Raw genomic sequence first — 14,864 nt, forward strand, 5'->3', positions numbered from 1 at the left:
ATCATAGGATAAAGATTTGAGTGTAGTCTGTTGAAATCATTCGTTTTCAAATAGAACATGCTATGAAACCATTTCTTCATCTCTCTCTCTCTGTCTCTGTGTGTGTCTCTCTCTCTCTCTGTGTGTGTGTGTGTGTTTGAGGGGGTACGTATGCTGCTGAGTGCATCCACACAGGTTGTGTGTGTGTGTGTGTGTGTGTGTGTGTGTGTGTGTGTGTGTGTGTGTGTGTGTGTGTGTTTGAGGGAGAGGGTACGTATGTTGTTGAGTGTATCCACACGGTGTGTGTGTGTGTGTGTGTTTGTGTGTGCGTGCGTGCGTGTCTCTGTGTGTGTGTGTGTGTGTGCGTGCGTGCGAATATGTGCACGCGCGCGTGCGAGTAAGCGTTAATGCATGCTTGCGTGCGCGCGCGAGTCACCATATATGTGATTTTGGCTGCTGTTTTGGTGCCCTTGTTAAAAGTCGCCACAGATTCTCACAGCAGGTGCCAACAGAAAGGGCAGGTCTGGAACCCGTGACATTGTACTACTCGTCTGTCCCTAGGCCCCAAAGGACCTTCCCCACTATCATGCCGACATCAATAACCATCCACTTGGGATGTGGACGACACGAAAATCACCAGCTGTGTCCTAACGAGGCGTGGCTGACACTCACGTGAGTGTCATTGTAGCGTGTAAACACCCAGCCCACCACGCCCCTTTCTGTATTTCTATGCTGAACGTCTTCATTAGCCTCGTGATCCCAACACCAACCCCTTACTTACTCTTACGTCACGCCACTACGTTCAATGACCGGGGTCTGGCAAGCCAACTCTTTATAAACTCGCCTGAACCAGTGTCGGCCATTGGGGCCTGACTTGGTGTCTGGGGTGCTTTGGGCTCTTGGTGTTTGATCGGGACGAACACCTCGCAACAACCGGCAACCATGCGGCTGCTGTTGCTCCTGACCCTGCTGGGCTGTGTGGGCCTGGCTTCCACCCACTACGCTTACTACAACCATGACCACGACTCTCAGGTATTCATCAATGCATTGCCATGGGGAGGGGGGTACTTGTTGGGAAATCGTACATTGACGCGATTTGGGGGAAACATGGAAAAAAGTAACGTAATGGTCTTTCGTATGGGAGGATTTTTAGCCGCTCGTGAAAATTTTTATAAAGATAACCCAAAAATGCATAATGTAAACGCATATAAATACCTCGGAATTTGTTTAACCGTAAAGTTGAGTTTCAAATTTACAAGTCATAATTTGGCTTCAAAAGCTACGAAAGTAGTTTTGGGCGTTTTGAGCATTTTTTTTTTTTTTTACAAATTTGAAAATAATTCTATAAAACTTTTACGAAACTATCTGATGCACAGGTACAACCGATTTTACTTTATGGAGCAGCGATATGGGGACTTGAGAAACATTCACCCATAGAAAAACTACATTTGTTTGCTATAAAAAAAAATAAAAAAAAAGATTTCTCGGTGTGAACTGGCGCACTCCAAATGATATGGTCTATGGAGAGCTGGGAAGATTCCCATTATTTGTGAATTCTTTCGTTTGATGTGATTCCTACTGGCTTAAGTTAACTTGTATGAATGATGAAAGGTTACCGTTTAAAGCTTATACAATGCTGTATAGTCTCGATTGTAAATGGAAATGCACGTGGGCATCAAAAATTCCTTTGTGTTTAAGCCAATATGGATTTTCGTTTGTTTGGGATAACCAAGGAGTGGAAGACAAAAACGTGTTTTTTTTTGTTTTGTTTTTTTGTGGGGTTTTTTTGTTTTTTGTTTTTTGTTGTTTGTTTTTTTGTTGTTGTTTTTTTTGTTTAAAAAAAAATGTTTTAAACAGAGAATTATTGACTGTAGATGGCAGGAATAGAATGATCACATTCAAAACAGTGCTAGAGTTTCCTCATACAGAACGTCTAAAACCTCAATTAGAATGGAGCCATATATTAAACAGGCACTGACAAAACTTAGATGTGGTGTTTCGGATATTTATGTGCACTTAAAAAGATATAACACTGTTGACTCACAAAATCGCTCATGTAACTTGTGTAATTTTACAAGTCAAGGTGAAACACATTTCCTTTTGGAGTGCCCCGCTCTTCACGACTTGAGAACAGAATTGATCCCGCAATCATACTGGAACTTCCCCCACATGAGTCAAGTTAACATCCTTCCTCTCATCTGCTAATAATCAAACTAGTAACCATTTAGCAATATTTCTGTATAAATCTCTCAAACGGATTAGAGATGTTACATAATCTCTGAATTATTAGTCCGTTAACACCTGAAGTAGGTAGCATTTGCTTTTCTACAGACAAAAGGGTTGATTGATTACTGTTCTTTGTTTACACCCCTTCAGTAGAGGCTATGGCCTATCTGAATAAATTATCTGGTCTGGTATGGTCTTACACACACACACACACACACGCGCGCGCGCGCGCGCGCACTAGCACACAGGCATGGAAGGTTACACTTCTTCTGAACAAAGGACATGAAAGAAACATGAACTTCTCTCAGCACTAAATGTTCTGGTCGAAAGCCAGAAAATGGCCACTCTGTCGGAATCGGTCGACAGGGACATTTTTCAAAAGAACGAAAATTTTTCAAAAGAACGAAGTTTTCTTTCTAAACGATCGCCAAAGTTTATCTCTCCTTGCCCCATTCAAAAACCGGAATTCTGTCGTCTCTAAGCGCATGCGTAGTGTGTGTTAATGTTAACGATGATGAACCTCAGACCGTGAGACTAGAAGATTCTTTTTATGTAGTTAGTCATTGGTAAACACTACTCACAGCCTTTGCACAATCTTCACATACATTCTAGTGGCCTCCTTTCATGATACGTTCTGGAAGAACCACAGATTATTTCTCACGGAGAACTCGCCATGCCGAAGATGAGGCAGCGGCGCTCACTGTGCAAACAAATGTCATAAAGGACACTAATTCCATCGATAAAACATTCTTCGGTCTGCCGTAAATTGTGTAAGGCCTTCACACTGAGTGTGAAACATGACAGCCTTTCTAAGCCTTGAGCCGTGCATTAAAATAAATGTATGTGTGTGTGTTATCATTTTAAAAAGAAATATTTTTTTATTTCCCAAATTATATTCTGATTTACGATCCATTAGGCTTACTGACATGGTAGAATGTTGTAGCTTCCGGCCGATGTATGAATGTTGTGAAAATGTAATAAAAATGTTACAGAAAAATGACTGTGCAGTATTTGTTTAGTTCTTTACAATTTGTGTAGCCTTGTCTTCCAAGTTGAGTACTGCCACTGTAACTGGAATGTGTGAAAAAAAAGGTATCGACAGGCAAACTATTCAAGAGATAATTAATTTGCTAATGTTTAACACACACACACACACACACACACACACACACACACACACACACATTCTCAAAACAGTGTTATTGTTCAGACTCACTTTATTTACACACAAATTCAGACCACTGGGATACACGTCGGAGGCAATGTCGATGTGGTCGACACGCCCAACACGTGTCAATCATATACATCTCACCTCCTCCCCATACCCCTATCCTCTCACCATCCGAGGGACCTTGAAAACACGCCTGTGTGGTAGTCCTTCGAGTGAGATGATCAACCTGGGTCTCGTGGATTACAGTAATATACGCACGAAAACAGAAAAGGGCGGTCCCTTGAAAATTTCAGCCTTTCTGAGTCTGTCTCTATCGCACACACACACACACATACACACACACACAGAGAGAGAGAGAGAGAGAGAGAGAGAGAGAGAGAGAGAGAGAGAGAGAGAGAGCATGCTCGAAAATTTCAAAATTGTACAATATTCATACTTTGAAATCTGTTATCTGACATCTGAAATCTTTTGGCTGACAACAACAAAAAAATTGATTGAACGTAGTGCAGTGCAATGCAATGCAATGCAATAATAATAATAAATAATAATTATTATTATATTTATATAGCGCTGAATCTTGTGCGTCATTCACACGCATGCATAACGAAAAAAAAAATGAAGACAAGGAAGAGGCAGGGAAGGGAGGCTATCTTGTGAAGAGGTGGGTTTTAAGGCAAGACTTGAAAGAGCTGAGTGTGGAGACCTGACGAAGCGGAAGAGGAAGTTCATTCCATTTACAAAGTCCAGAGACAGAGAAAGAACGGCGGCCAACAGTCGAGTGTTTGAATCTGAATATGCGTAAACAGAGTGGGTCCGAAGCCGATCGTAGAGAGCGAGACGGAGTGTAGATGTGAAGGCAGCCACAGAGACAGGAAGGGGAAGATTTGTGAATACATTTATAACACAGAGTGCTGATGTGTGAGACAGGGAGCCAGTGGAGATGTTGCAAAAGAGGAGTGATGTGCTCAGATCTTTTCTTTCTGAGGACGAGTCGGGCAGCAGAATTTTGTATGCGCTGAAGGGACTGAATGGATGAAGCAGGCAAACCAGACAATAGAGAGTTACAGTAGTGAAGGCGAGAGAGAATGAGAGAAACGACAAGTGTAGATGTTGTGTCAGTGGACATATATTTTCGGACGGAACTGATGCACCGCAATTGACAGTAACAGGACTGACATGTCTGACTGGTAATGTTTTGCATGGACAGTGTGTTGTCAAGGACAACACCGAGGTTCCTGACTGAACTGGAAAGAGGGATGGATGTACTGCCAAGTTTGATTGTGTCAGTTGTGCTGGAAGACAGTTTTTGTTTAGTTCCTATGATCATTGTTTTAGTTTTGTCTGCGTTCAATTGTAACGTATTTAGAGTCATCCAGTTTTGTATGTCCAGGAAGCAGCTGGATGTTTCTTGCAAGAGCGACGACAATTTTTCAGGGGTATCACTCTTCTGGAGTTGAGTGTCATCAGCATAAGAACGATGACTGACACTATGGCGGTTGATAATTTCAGCGAGAGGAGCAGAGTACAGTGTGAAGAGCACTGGGCCTAAAACAGGTCCCTGTGGGACTCCATGTTCGATTTTAACGGGTTTAGATTGGAAATGATCAACAGTGACAGACTGGAATCGATCAGTGAGATACGATTTGAACCAGTTTAGAACAGTGCCGTTGATACCAAATGTAAAATGAAGACGGGAAAGAAGGATTGAATGGTCTATTGTGTCAAAGGCGGCTGACAGGTCGAGAAGAGTGAGAAGGGAAATTTTTCCCGAGTCGGAGGCTAGCAGTAGATTATTCAGGATGTGGAGGAGAGTGGTTTAGGTGCTGTGGTCAGCGCGATAGGCAGACTGAAATGGGTGGATGAGATCGTTGAAACAAAGGTGGTTGTTCAGCTGCTTCAGGACAGCTTTTTCAAGGAGTTTGGACATGAATGGAAGATTAGAAACTGGTCGATAGTTTTTCAAAATGTTTGCGTCAAGGTTGGGTTTCTTCAGAAGAGGCCGAACGATTGCAGTTTTGAAAGTGGATGGAAACGTTCCAGTGAGAAGGGATGAGTTGACAATACTGGTGATTGTGGGGAGAAGCTGACACACTAGGAAAAGACCGAGGCTGGTATAGGATCGAGCTCACAGGATTTTATTGTCATTTCTTTCAATACAACTCTAGACAAAACAACACAATGAAAGCGAATGAAATGCACAGTGGCTCTTAATGCATTTAATAAAGCAGCTCAGCTATTGTCTTTTTGTGGCTGGTTAGTTGGCTGGCTGGCTGGCTGAAGTGTCATTTGGTAAGGTGGCTGGCTGAAGCGTCAGTTGGCTAGCTGAAACATTAGTTGGCTGGCTGGCTGAAGCGTTAGTTGGTTGGTTGGCTGAAGCGTCAGTTGGTTGGTTGGTTGGCTGGCTGAAGTGTCAGTTGGCTGGCTGGCTGGCTGAAGCGTCAGTTGGTTGGCCGGCTACCTGAAGCGTTAGTTGGCTACCTGAAGCGTTATTTGGCTGGCTGAAGCGTTAGTCGGTTGGTTGGCTGGCTGAAGCGTTAGTTGGTTGGCTGGATGGCTGGCGCGTCTGAAGCGTTAGTTGGTTGGCTGGATAGCTGGCGCGTCTGAAGCGTTAGTTGGTTGGCTGGATAGCTGGCGCGTCTGAAGCGTTAGTTGGTTGGCTGGATGGCTGGTGCGTCTGAAGCGTTAGTTGGTTGGCTGGCTGGCTGGCTGAAGTGTCATTTGGTAAGGTGGCTGGCTGAAGCGTCAGTTGGCTAGCTGAAACATTAGTTGACTGGCTGGCTGAAGCCTTAGTTGGTTGGTTGGCTGAAGCGTCAGTTGGTTGGTTGGCTGTCTGAAGCGTCAGCTGGTTGGTTGGCTGGCTGACTGAAGCGTCAGTTGGCTGCTTGTCAATAGCACTGACAGCCGTCCTCCGCAACGATTGTATGTGCTGTGAGTGTTGTGCTCAGTTTGCAGATTGTTGTCAGGGTGAAGGCGACAAAGAAGAAAGCAGTAATGTCCTTATCGAGTACTGCTTCCATTATGTTACGACTTTATTTATGTTTGGCTGTTGCAGGTGACCGAGGAAGTCGACAGTTTGGAGGAAAACGCTGATAGTGAAGTTGAAAACGACGACGGGGATGATGATGATGACTGGGATGATGTTGACAACTGGGATGATGATGATGACTGGGAGGAGGAGGATTACGACTGGGGTGATGATGATGACGACTGGGATGATGATGATGATGACGACTGGGATTTTGTTGATGAAGACATGGATGATGATGATGACGAAGACTGGGACTGGGCATTGGAAGATTCACAGGAATCAAGTTCCACAGGACGGTGGGAAGACGAAACCTCAGCAGAATCTGAATCAGGGGAGCGGGGTTCCATATCGGAATCTGATATCAAAGACAATGCGGACTCTCTCTGTAAACTGCTTGGAAATTTTTCCAAGGGACTTTCGTCCCTGCCCCCAGCTGACCTCAATCACTATTCAAACGCCAGCTTGTCGAGGAAGCAGTATGTCGTTGATTTCCTGCAAGATTTCAAGAAGGCAGTCCAAGGCGGCAATGCCAGCAGCAAACAAATGGGCGGAGATTTCGGGAAAGCAGAGTGGTGCAACGAGAAGACGGAAGCCATGATCATGCTGGTCAACAGAACTCACCAAAGAATCCAGAGTGTCATAAAACTTGACTGGCTTGTTAACCTTATGCTTGTCAAGGCCTACTACGTTGGCGCAGCTATTTTAGAAGGCCAAACGTGTTTCTTCATCTCCAATCTCCAGAACAAGACCGAGCCTCTGCTTCAGCTGATTAACAAAACTGGCCACGAGATACTGGAGCTGCCTTCAGCTTCCTCCCAAGGAAACGAGAAAATGCAGCTGCTCCTGAACTTCCTTTCCAAACTGATGAACATGACGGGTCTTCAACGGCCTTTCCGGATGGCCTTCCACGGACATCATGGCCACGGATATGGCCACCATAGTCATGGCCACCACAGACCCCATGGCCACGGACTTCTTGGCCACGGACATGGCCACAGTCATGGCCACGGATATGGTCACCATGGACATCATGGCCACGGACATGGTCACCGCGGACATCATGGTCACCGCGGACATCATGGTCACCGCGGACATCATGGTCACGGCAGACATGGCGAACGTGACAGCTGGAAAGTCGGAAGTAGGGAAAGTGATCTGAGCATGGGCCGCTGGGAGAAGAAGTCTGGTGAATGGGGCTCTAAAGACCGGAGGTGGAATAAGTTCGACTCTGGCAGCAAGAACACTGTCGACTACAAGGGAAGCAAAGAGGCCACAGGCAGATGGGCGCAGAAAAAGATCTGGGACTGGAACAAAAAGGACGACAAGAAGGAAAACAAAGAGGCGCAGAGAGAGAAGTCCTGGGACTGGAACAAAAAGGACAAGGAAAACAAAGGCACAGACAAACTGACGCAGACAAATAAGTCCTGGGACTGGAAAAAACCGGACAAGGAGGCCACAGACAAATCGACGCAGAAAAAGAACTTCTGGGACAATTGGAAGAAGAAGTCTCCGACCGGAGGGAGTGCGAAATGGGGATTCTTTAAGGGATAGACGATCGAAAGCGACAGAGGCTCTGTGATCAAAGCGGATGATGAATTATCCTTCGTGGACGTGAACCAAAGCCTCCAACTTACCTGAACCAAAACGGTGACGACCCTGCATGGATTTCGGACCCAAGCGCCTGAACGTGTGTGCCCTTTTTCTGTTTTTCCTAGTTGTTGGGTTTTTTTTTGGTTGCTTTTTTTATTATTTTTTTTTAAATTTTTTTACCTTTTGCTGTCCACAGAAGTGAAGAAAGTCTATAACATATTAACTGCAGCAAAAAACATTACATAAATAACACTAAACAAGAGAAACAATTAGAATCCGCTGATACACTTACAAATCTACTGACTGTTCACTGAGAGGTTTGCAATGTCGTGATTTTATGTTTGTCTATTTACTTCCTTATCGAATTGTCTTATTAGCCCTGAGGTGTTTTTCGAATATGAATTATTCCACCGCAATCAAAAATGAATAGACATATAAACAATAACTGCGTGGTTATGATAGAAGCATCCGGATCCGAAGAGATATTTTATGTCTCTAGTTGGATGTCCAAGAAGATTTTAGATTTATATCTTTTTCTAGGTTACTTTCTCGAGATATTAATTTGTCTGGGTGTTTACCTGCTTACTTATTTGCCACTTTAGCCTTGAGTTGTTTCTGGAATATAAATGATTTCACTGCAGTTCCAACAAAACATCCGCAAACTTATTAAAGAAGCACTGGATCCTGAAAATAATGTTCCTTTCCAGAAGAATGTCAACGAAAATTATAGATTTTCATCTTTTCTACATTACCTTCTCTGTATTCCGAAGATTTTGTCTGTTATGAAGATTTTAGTTGGCCTTTTAAAAAAAACTTGTTTTATGTCTTGAATTTTTATTTTGTACGCTACTTTTCCTATATTTATTTGTTTGTGAATGAATGCAGGCCTTATTTATTGTTTCCATTAAGGTACAAGCGTAGCCTTACATTTATTCAAGTATGTGTTTATATGATTAACTTATTCACTTGATTAAGAATTTATTTAATCATGCATATTTTCTGGAATGATTGATTATTTCTTTTAAATCACAACAGTTCAAACACAGCACACATACATACTGGCTTTCAAACTGTAATGGTGACTGTGCGACAAATGTCAATTTGTTTTCAACTCTCTCTCTCTCTCTCTCTCTCTCTCTCTCTCTCTCTCTCTCTCCAAGTTCTTAACGGATCAGTGTGCACTGTTGCAAAAAATAAAGTTTCGTGTGGCAAAATCAGCAAGTTTTTGGTCGACAGCGCGTTTGTTATTCTGCTTTTGTTTGTTTTGTTTCTTTGTTCAGTTTCTGATAGCTGTCTGTCTCTGTCGGAGGTGTGGGTGGAAAGGAGTGCAAGTTGTTTGTTTTGGACTCTAATTCTGCAGTTCAGAGGTAACATGAATTAATAATCCAACTTCTCCTGAGGAAGGTCACTTCGACCGAAGCATTTCCGGTATGAAAATCAAAATCGACTGCAAAACGTTCATGATAGTGCAGTGAGAGGGGAAATGTCTGGCAGAAGATTTAATCGAGAACTTAAAAAACAGAAACCGAAAAAAGGCGGAGTCTGACCTCCATCATGTTTTGCGCTAACCCGAAAAACCCATGACATCACCATTACAGATGGGAACGCCTTCCATTTTTGACTCACTTGTGTAAGCAAAGTGAGCCCATATTATGACCCTGTGTTCGGTTGTCTCTGTGTGTGTCTGTACGTGGTAAACTTAAACTTTCCATTTACTCTGAAAATACTTTGTCTGCCGATACCAAATTTGGCATAAAAATGGAAGGAAAAAAAATCTTCACAGTCATACCAAAAATGGCTTGTAAGTCTCCCGAATTAAGCTATATTTCCGGATCATTAACAGTTTATTTCGTTGAGGCTACTTCCGGAAACCGAAAACGCCATTACCTCTTCCCAGTTGCCGAAACGTAGTCTATGCTTGGTAAGAAGACTGCATGACATCGTTTCCTCTTGTTCGCAATTACAAGAAAAGAAATACAACATTCTGAACAGAACACCTACAGTGACACTAACTAAACTATTGACGTGTCTACTGCATATGAATGTTCTAAAGCGGATATTGAATTAACTGGAATGAACACAAAGAAATTTTGGATCAAACGTTTCTTTCAATGTCGGTCACTAAGCCTGTTGCTGGACTGGTTTGTGCAGATATATAAATGTTGCAGTGTGCCTGAGGCGATGTCAAGGTCTCTTCTACCGCCGAATTAAAAGAATTTCTTAAATAATCGAGATATGTCAAGAAAACATGATCTAAATGGTGTCATTACCTCAAATATGTTCATGTCTTGATCGCGCTAAAAAAAAAAAAAGAAAAAAAAAAGACCCATGGCTTTGAATATTAAATTTGATCGTGTGACGTCAGAGGCAGCGTAGCGTTGGGGATTTGACTACTTATTTCTGAACATAACATCCCTGGTTCAATTCCGCTAACAGACAGTTTTTTTCCCCAAAGTTATCAATATCTAATACATGACCCAATTTAACGATTATTGTTTCATCTCTTTTTTTTCACGATTGCTTGTTACAGCGCATGTCACAAGTGAGTGTTGAAGGCTTTGCCTCTCTTGTCTATTTTAGACTTTGTCTTCTTCTTCTTTTTTTTTTTTTCGTTTTTTTTTTTTTTTAACCAGAGTGAAATCCCTGCAAACTTTTCCCGTCTGTGTCTACAGAGAGAAAAACAGACAATGACCATGTCTACAGAGAAAAGAGAAATACAGAGACCATGTCTACAGAGAGAAATACAGAGAAAGACCATACTGTCTTATCATATACTGGCATCACGGAAACAGCTGATTGATTTCTTTCTCTGTCTTCCCACTGTTCATTTCCTACAGCCCTATCAGACTGTGGGTTAAAGGTTTCCACTGTTCATTTCCTACAGCCCTATCAGACTGTGGGTTAAAGGTTTCCACTGTTCATTTCATACAGCCCTATCAGACTGTGGGTTAAAGGTTTCCACTGTTCATTTCATACAGCCTTATCAGACTGTGGGTTAAAGGTTTCCACTGTTCATTTCATACAGCCCTATCAGACTGTGGGTTAAAGGTTTCCACTGTTCATTTCCTTCAGCCTTATCAGACTGTGGGTTAAAGGTTTCCACTGTTCATTTCCTACAGCCCTATCAGACTGTGGGTTAAAGGTTTCCACTGTTCATTTCATACAGCCTTATCAGACTGTGGGTTAAAGGTTTCCACTGTTCATTTCATACAGCCCTATCAGACTGTGGGTTAAAGGTTTCCACTGTTCATTTCCTTCAGCCTTATCAGACTGTGGGTTAAAGGTTTCCACTGTTCATTTCATACAGCCCTATCAGACTGTGGGTTAAAGGTTTCCACTGTTCATTTCCTTCAGCCTTATCAGACTGTGGGTTAAAGGTTTCCACTGTTCATTTCCTACAGCCTTATCAGACTGGGTTAAAGGTTTCCACTGTTCATTTCATACAGCCCTATCAGACTGTAGGCTAAAGGTTTCCACTGTTCATTTCCTACAGCCTTATCAGACTGTGGGCTAAAGGTTTCCACTGTTCATTTCCTACAGCCCTATCAGACTGTAGGCTAAAGGTTTCCACTGTTCATTTCCTACAGCCCTATCAGACTGTGGGCTAAAGGTTTCCACTGTTCATTTCCTACAGCCCTATCAGACTGTGGGCTAAAGGTTTCCACCGTTCATTTCATATAGCCCTATCAGACTGTGGGCTAAAGGTTTCCACTGTTCATTTCATATAGCCCTATCAGACTGTGGGCTAAAGGTTTCCACTGTTCATTTCATACAGCCCTATCAGGTTGTGGGCTACAGGTTTCCACTGTTCATTTCCTACAGCCCTATCAGGTTGTGGGCTACAGGTTTCCACTGTTCATTTCATATAGCCCTATCAGACTGTGGGCTATAGGTTTCCACTGTTCATTTCCTACAGCCCTATCAGACTGGGCTAAAGGTTTCCACTTCATTTCCTACAGCCCTATCAGACTGTGGGCTACAGGTTTCCACTGTTCATTTCCTACAGCCCTTTCAGACTGTGGGCTATAGGTTTCCACTGTTCATTTCCTACAGCCCTATCAGACTGTGGGCTACAGGTTTCCACTGTTCATTTCCTACAGCCCTATCAGACTGTGGGCTACAGGTTTCCACTGTTCATTTCCTACAGCCCTATCAGACTGTGGGCTACAGGTTTCCACTGTTCATTTCCTACAGCCCTATCAGACTGTGGGCTATAGGTTTCCACTGTTCATTTCCTACAGCCCTATCAGACTGTGGGCTAAAGGTTTCCACTGTTCATTTCCTACAGCCCTATCAGACTGTGGGCTAAAGGTTTCCACCGTTCATTTCATATAGCCCTATCAGACTGTGGGCTAAAGGTTTCCACTGTTCATTTCATATAGCCCTATCAGACTGTGGGCTAAAGGTTTCCACTGTTCATTTCATACAGCCCTATCAGGTTATGGGCTAAAGGTTTCCACTTCATTTCCTACAGCCCTATCAGACTGTGGGCTAAAGGTTTCCACTGTTCATTTCCTACAGCCCTATCAGACTGTGGGCTATAGGTTTCCACTGTTCATTTCCTACAGCCCTATCAGACTGTGGGCTACAGGTTTCCACTGTTCATTTCCTACAGCCCTATCAGACTGTGGGCTACAGGTTTCCACTGTTCATTTCCTACAGCCCTATCAGACCGTGGGCTACAGGTTTCCAATGTTCATTTCCTACAGCCCTATCAGACTGTGGGCTATAGGTTTCCACTGTTCATTTCCTACAGCCCTATCAGACTGGGCTAAAGGTTTCCACTGTTCATTTCCTACAGCCCTATCAGACTGTGGGCTAAAGGTTTCCACTGTTCATTTCCTACAGCCCTATCAGACTGTGGGCTATAGGTTTCCACTGTTCATTTCCTACAGCCCTATCAGACTGTGGGCTACAGATTTCCACTGTTCATTTCATACAGCCCTATCAGACTGTGGGCTACAGGTTTCCACTGTTCATTTCATACAGCCCTATCAGACTGTGGGCTAAAGGTTTCCACTGTTCATTTCCTACAGCCCTATCAGACTGTGGGCTAAAGGTTTCCACTGTTCATTTCCTACAGCCCTATCAGGTTGTGGGCTATAGGTTTCCACTGTTCATTTCATACAGCCCTATCAGGTTGTGGGCTATAGGTTTCCACTGTTCATTTCCTACAGCCCTATCAGACTGTGGGCTATAGGTTTCCACTGTTCATTTCATACAGCCCTATCAGGTTGTGGGCTATAGGTTTCCACTGTTCATTTCATACAGCCCTATCAGACTGTGGGCTATAGGTTTCCACTGTTCATTTCATACAGCCCTATCAGACTGTGGGCTACAGGTTTCCACTGTTCATTTCATACAGCCCTATCAGGTTGTGGGCTATAGGTTTCCACTGTTCATTTCATACAGCCCTATCAGGTTGTGGGCTAAAGGTTTCCACTGTTCATTTCCTACAGCCCTATCAGGTTGTGGGCTATAGGTTTCAAATGTTCATTTCCTACAGCCCTATCAGACTGTGGGCTATAGGTTTCCACTGTTCATTTCATACAGCCCTATCAGGTTGTAGGGTACAGGATTGCGTTATTCCATCTGATGTACCGTGCTGAAACGCTCATTGTGATGGGCGAAGAAAGTGAGTTTCAAAATGATGGAGAGAAAGCAGAAAAAAAGGAATTGTTGCCCATGCCATTGCATGGGAAGATCCAATATTTGGGAACTCTAGATAACACGTCAATCATCAATGTGTCAGGCCTGAAGTCTGTCAAAAGAGGTTTTGAGCAACAAAGCAAAATTCTACCGAGTAAAGCCTCACTGTAAAACTGGAGAGTAAATCTGCTATATAAAACTCACGAATGACAACTAACGTTTTTGATGCAATGTTCACACTGATTACACTCACAAAAGACACACAGCTGATTGAAACTGTAAACTAAAACGGTTTTCTTAAACACAGGACTTAGCATTACACCAAATACAATATCAGCAAGTTCATTTTCTAGTTTCCGTATATCCGTTGGTCCAAGGTACATGGAATTAGTGCAGTGCATTGCACGCATTCACGTACACTCAAGCAAACAAACAAGCAAGCAAGCATTCTCTCTCTCTCTCTCTCTCTCTCTCTCTCTCTCAGAGTTGCAGGGAAATGATAGATGGCGGTGGTTGTGGTGAACTGGGTGAAGCTGTGAGGTTCTCAGTAACAATAAGGAGAATTCAGTTTAGGACAAGAGGTTTGGCGAGACCTTTTGCATTCTCATAAAACTGGAAAATTCACGTCGCCACACGGTTTTCTGATTCATAAGAAATACAGTTTGGCTTACAGCGTGTATTTACAACTGGTAGACATCTTCCCCTCACTGACAGGCCAACAGCAGCAGGCTTTCTAATGTTCCTGTTGTGAGTTACAGTTACACTGCATGTTTTCAACTGATAGACAGCCACCTTCCCTCAGTGGAAAGCCTAACGCAACGGGCATTTCAATGTGCCTGTTGGTTGACCCCAACCTCCCCAATCCCCCGTCACTTTCCCTCCACCCCTCCCCCTATTTTTTCACAAACCATGTTTCGTCTTGGATGACTTAACTGTGAGGAACCTGAACGTAAAACGTAGCTAGCTAAGTGTTGAGTTCATGAATCAGATTATTGTCTGGCACAACTGCGTGAGCGACACGTTAAACATAGCTAGCTAAGTGTTGAGTTTATGAGTCTGATTATTGTGTAGTACAACTGGGTGAGCGACACGTTAAACATAGCTAGTGGTGAGTTTATGAGTCAGATTATTGTGTGGTATAACTGGGTGAGCGACACGTTAAACATAGCTAGCTAAGTGTTGAGTTTATGAGTCTGATTATTGTGTAGTACAACTGGGTGA

The 14,864-nt window shown here is 43.2% G+C and overlaps 1 protein-coding gene across 1 annotated transcript; it reads left to right on the forward strand.

Annotated features, from left to right (window-relative positions):
• Positions 1–825: 825 nt before the first annotated feature.
• On the forward strand, positions 826–9,211 carry LOC143283087 (uncharacterized). Its single transcript, XM_076589137.1, has 2 exons — positions 826–1,011; positions 6,429–9,211. The coding sequence occupies exons 1-2, from the start codon at positions 922–924 to the stop codon at positions 7,953–7,955; spliced, it is 1,617 nt and encodes a 538-aa protein (XP_076445252.1). The 5' UTR covers positions 826–921; the 3' UTR covers positions 7,956–9,211.
• Positions 9,212–14,864: the final 5,653 nt, after the last annotated feature.

This window comes from Babylonia areolata, chromosome 6 (assembly GCF_041734735.1).
Source record: "Babylonia areolata isolate BAREFJ2019XMU chromosome 6, ASM4173473v1, whole genome shotgun sequence".
In the NCBI taxonomy this organism is placed as follows: Eukaryota; Metazoa; Mollusca; class Gastropoda; order Neogastropoda; family Buccinidae; genus Babylonia; species Babylonia areolata.

Coding starts and splice junctions, on each gene's coding strand:
- LOC143283087 (XM_076589137.1), top strand. CDS start 922: ATGCGGCTGCTGTTGCTCCTGACCCTGCTGGGCTGTGTGGGCCTGGCT. Junction 1,012..6,428: donor ACCATGACCACGACTCTCAG/GTATTCATCAAT, acceptor TGGCTGTTGCAG/GTGACCGAGGAAGTCGACAG.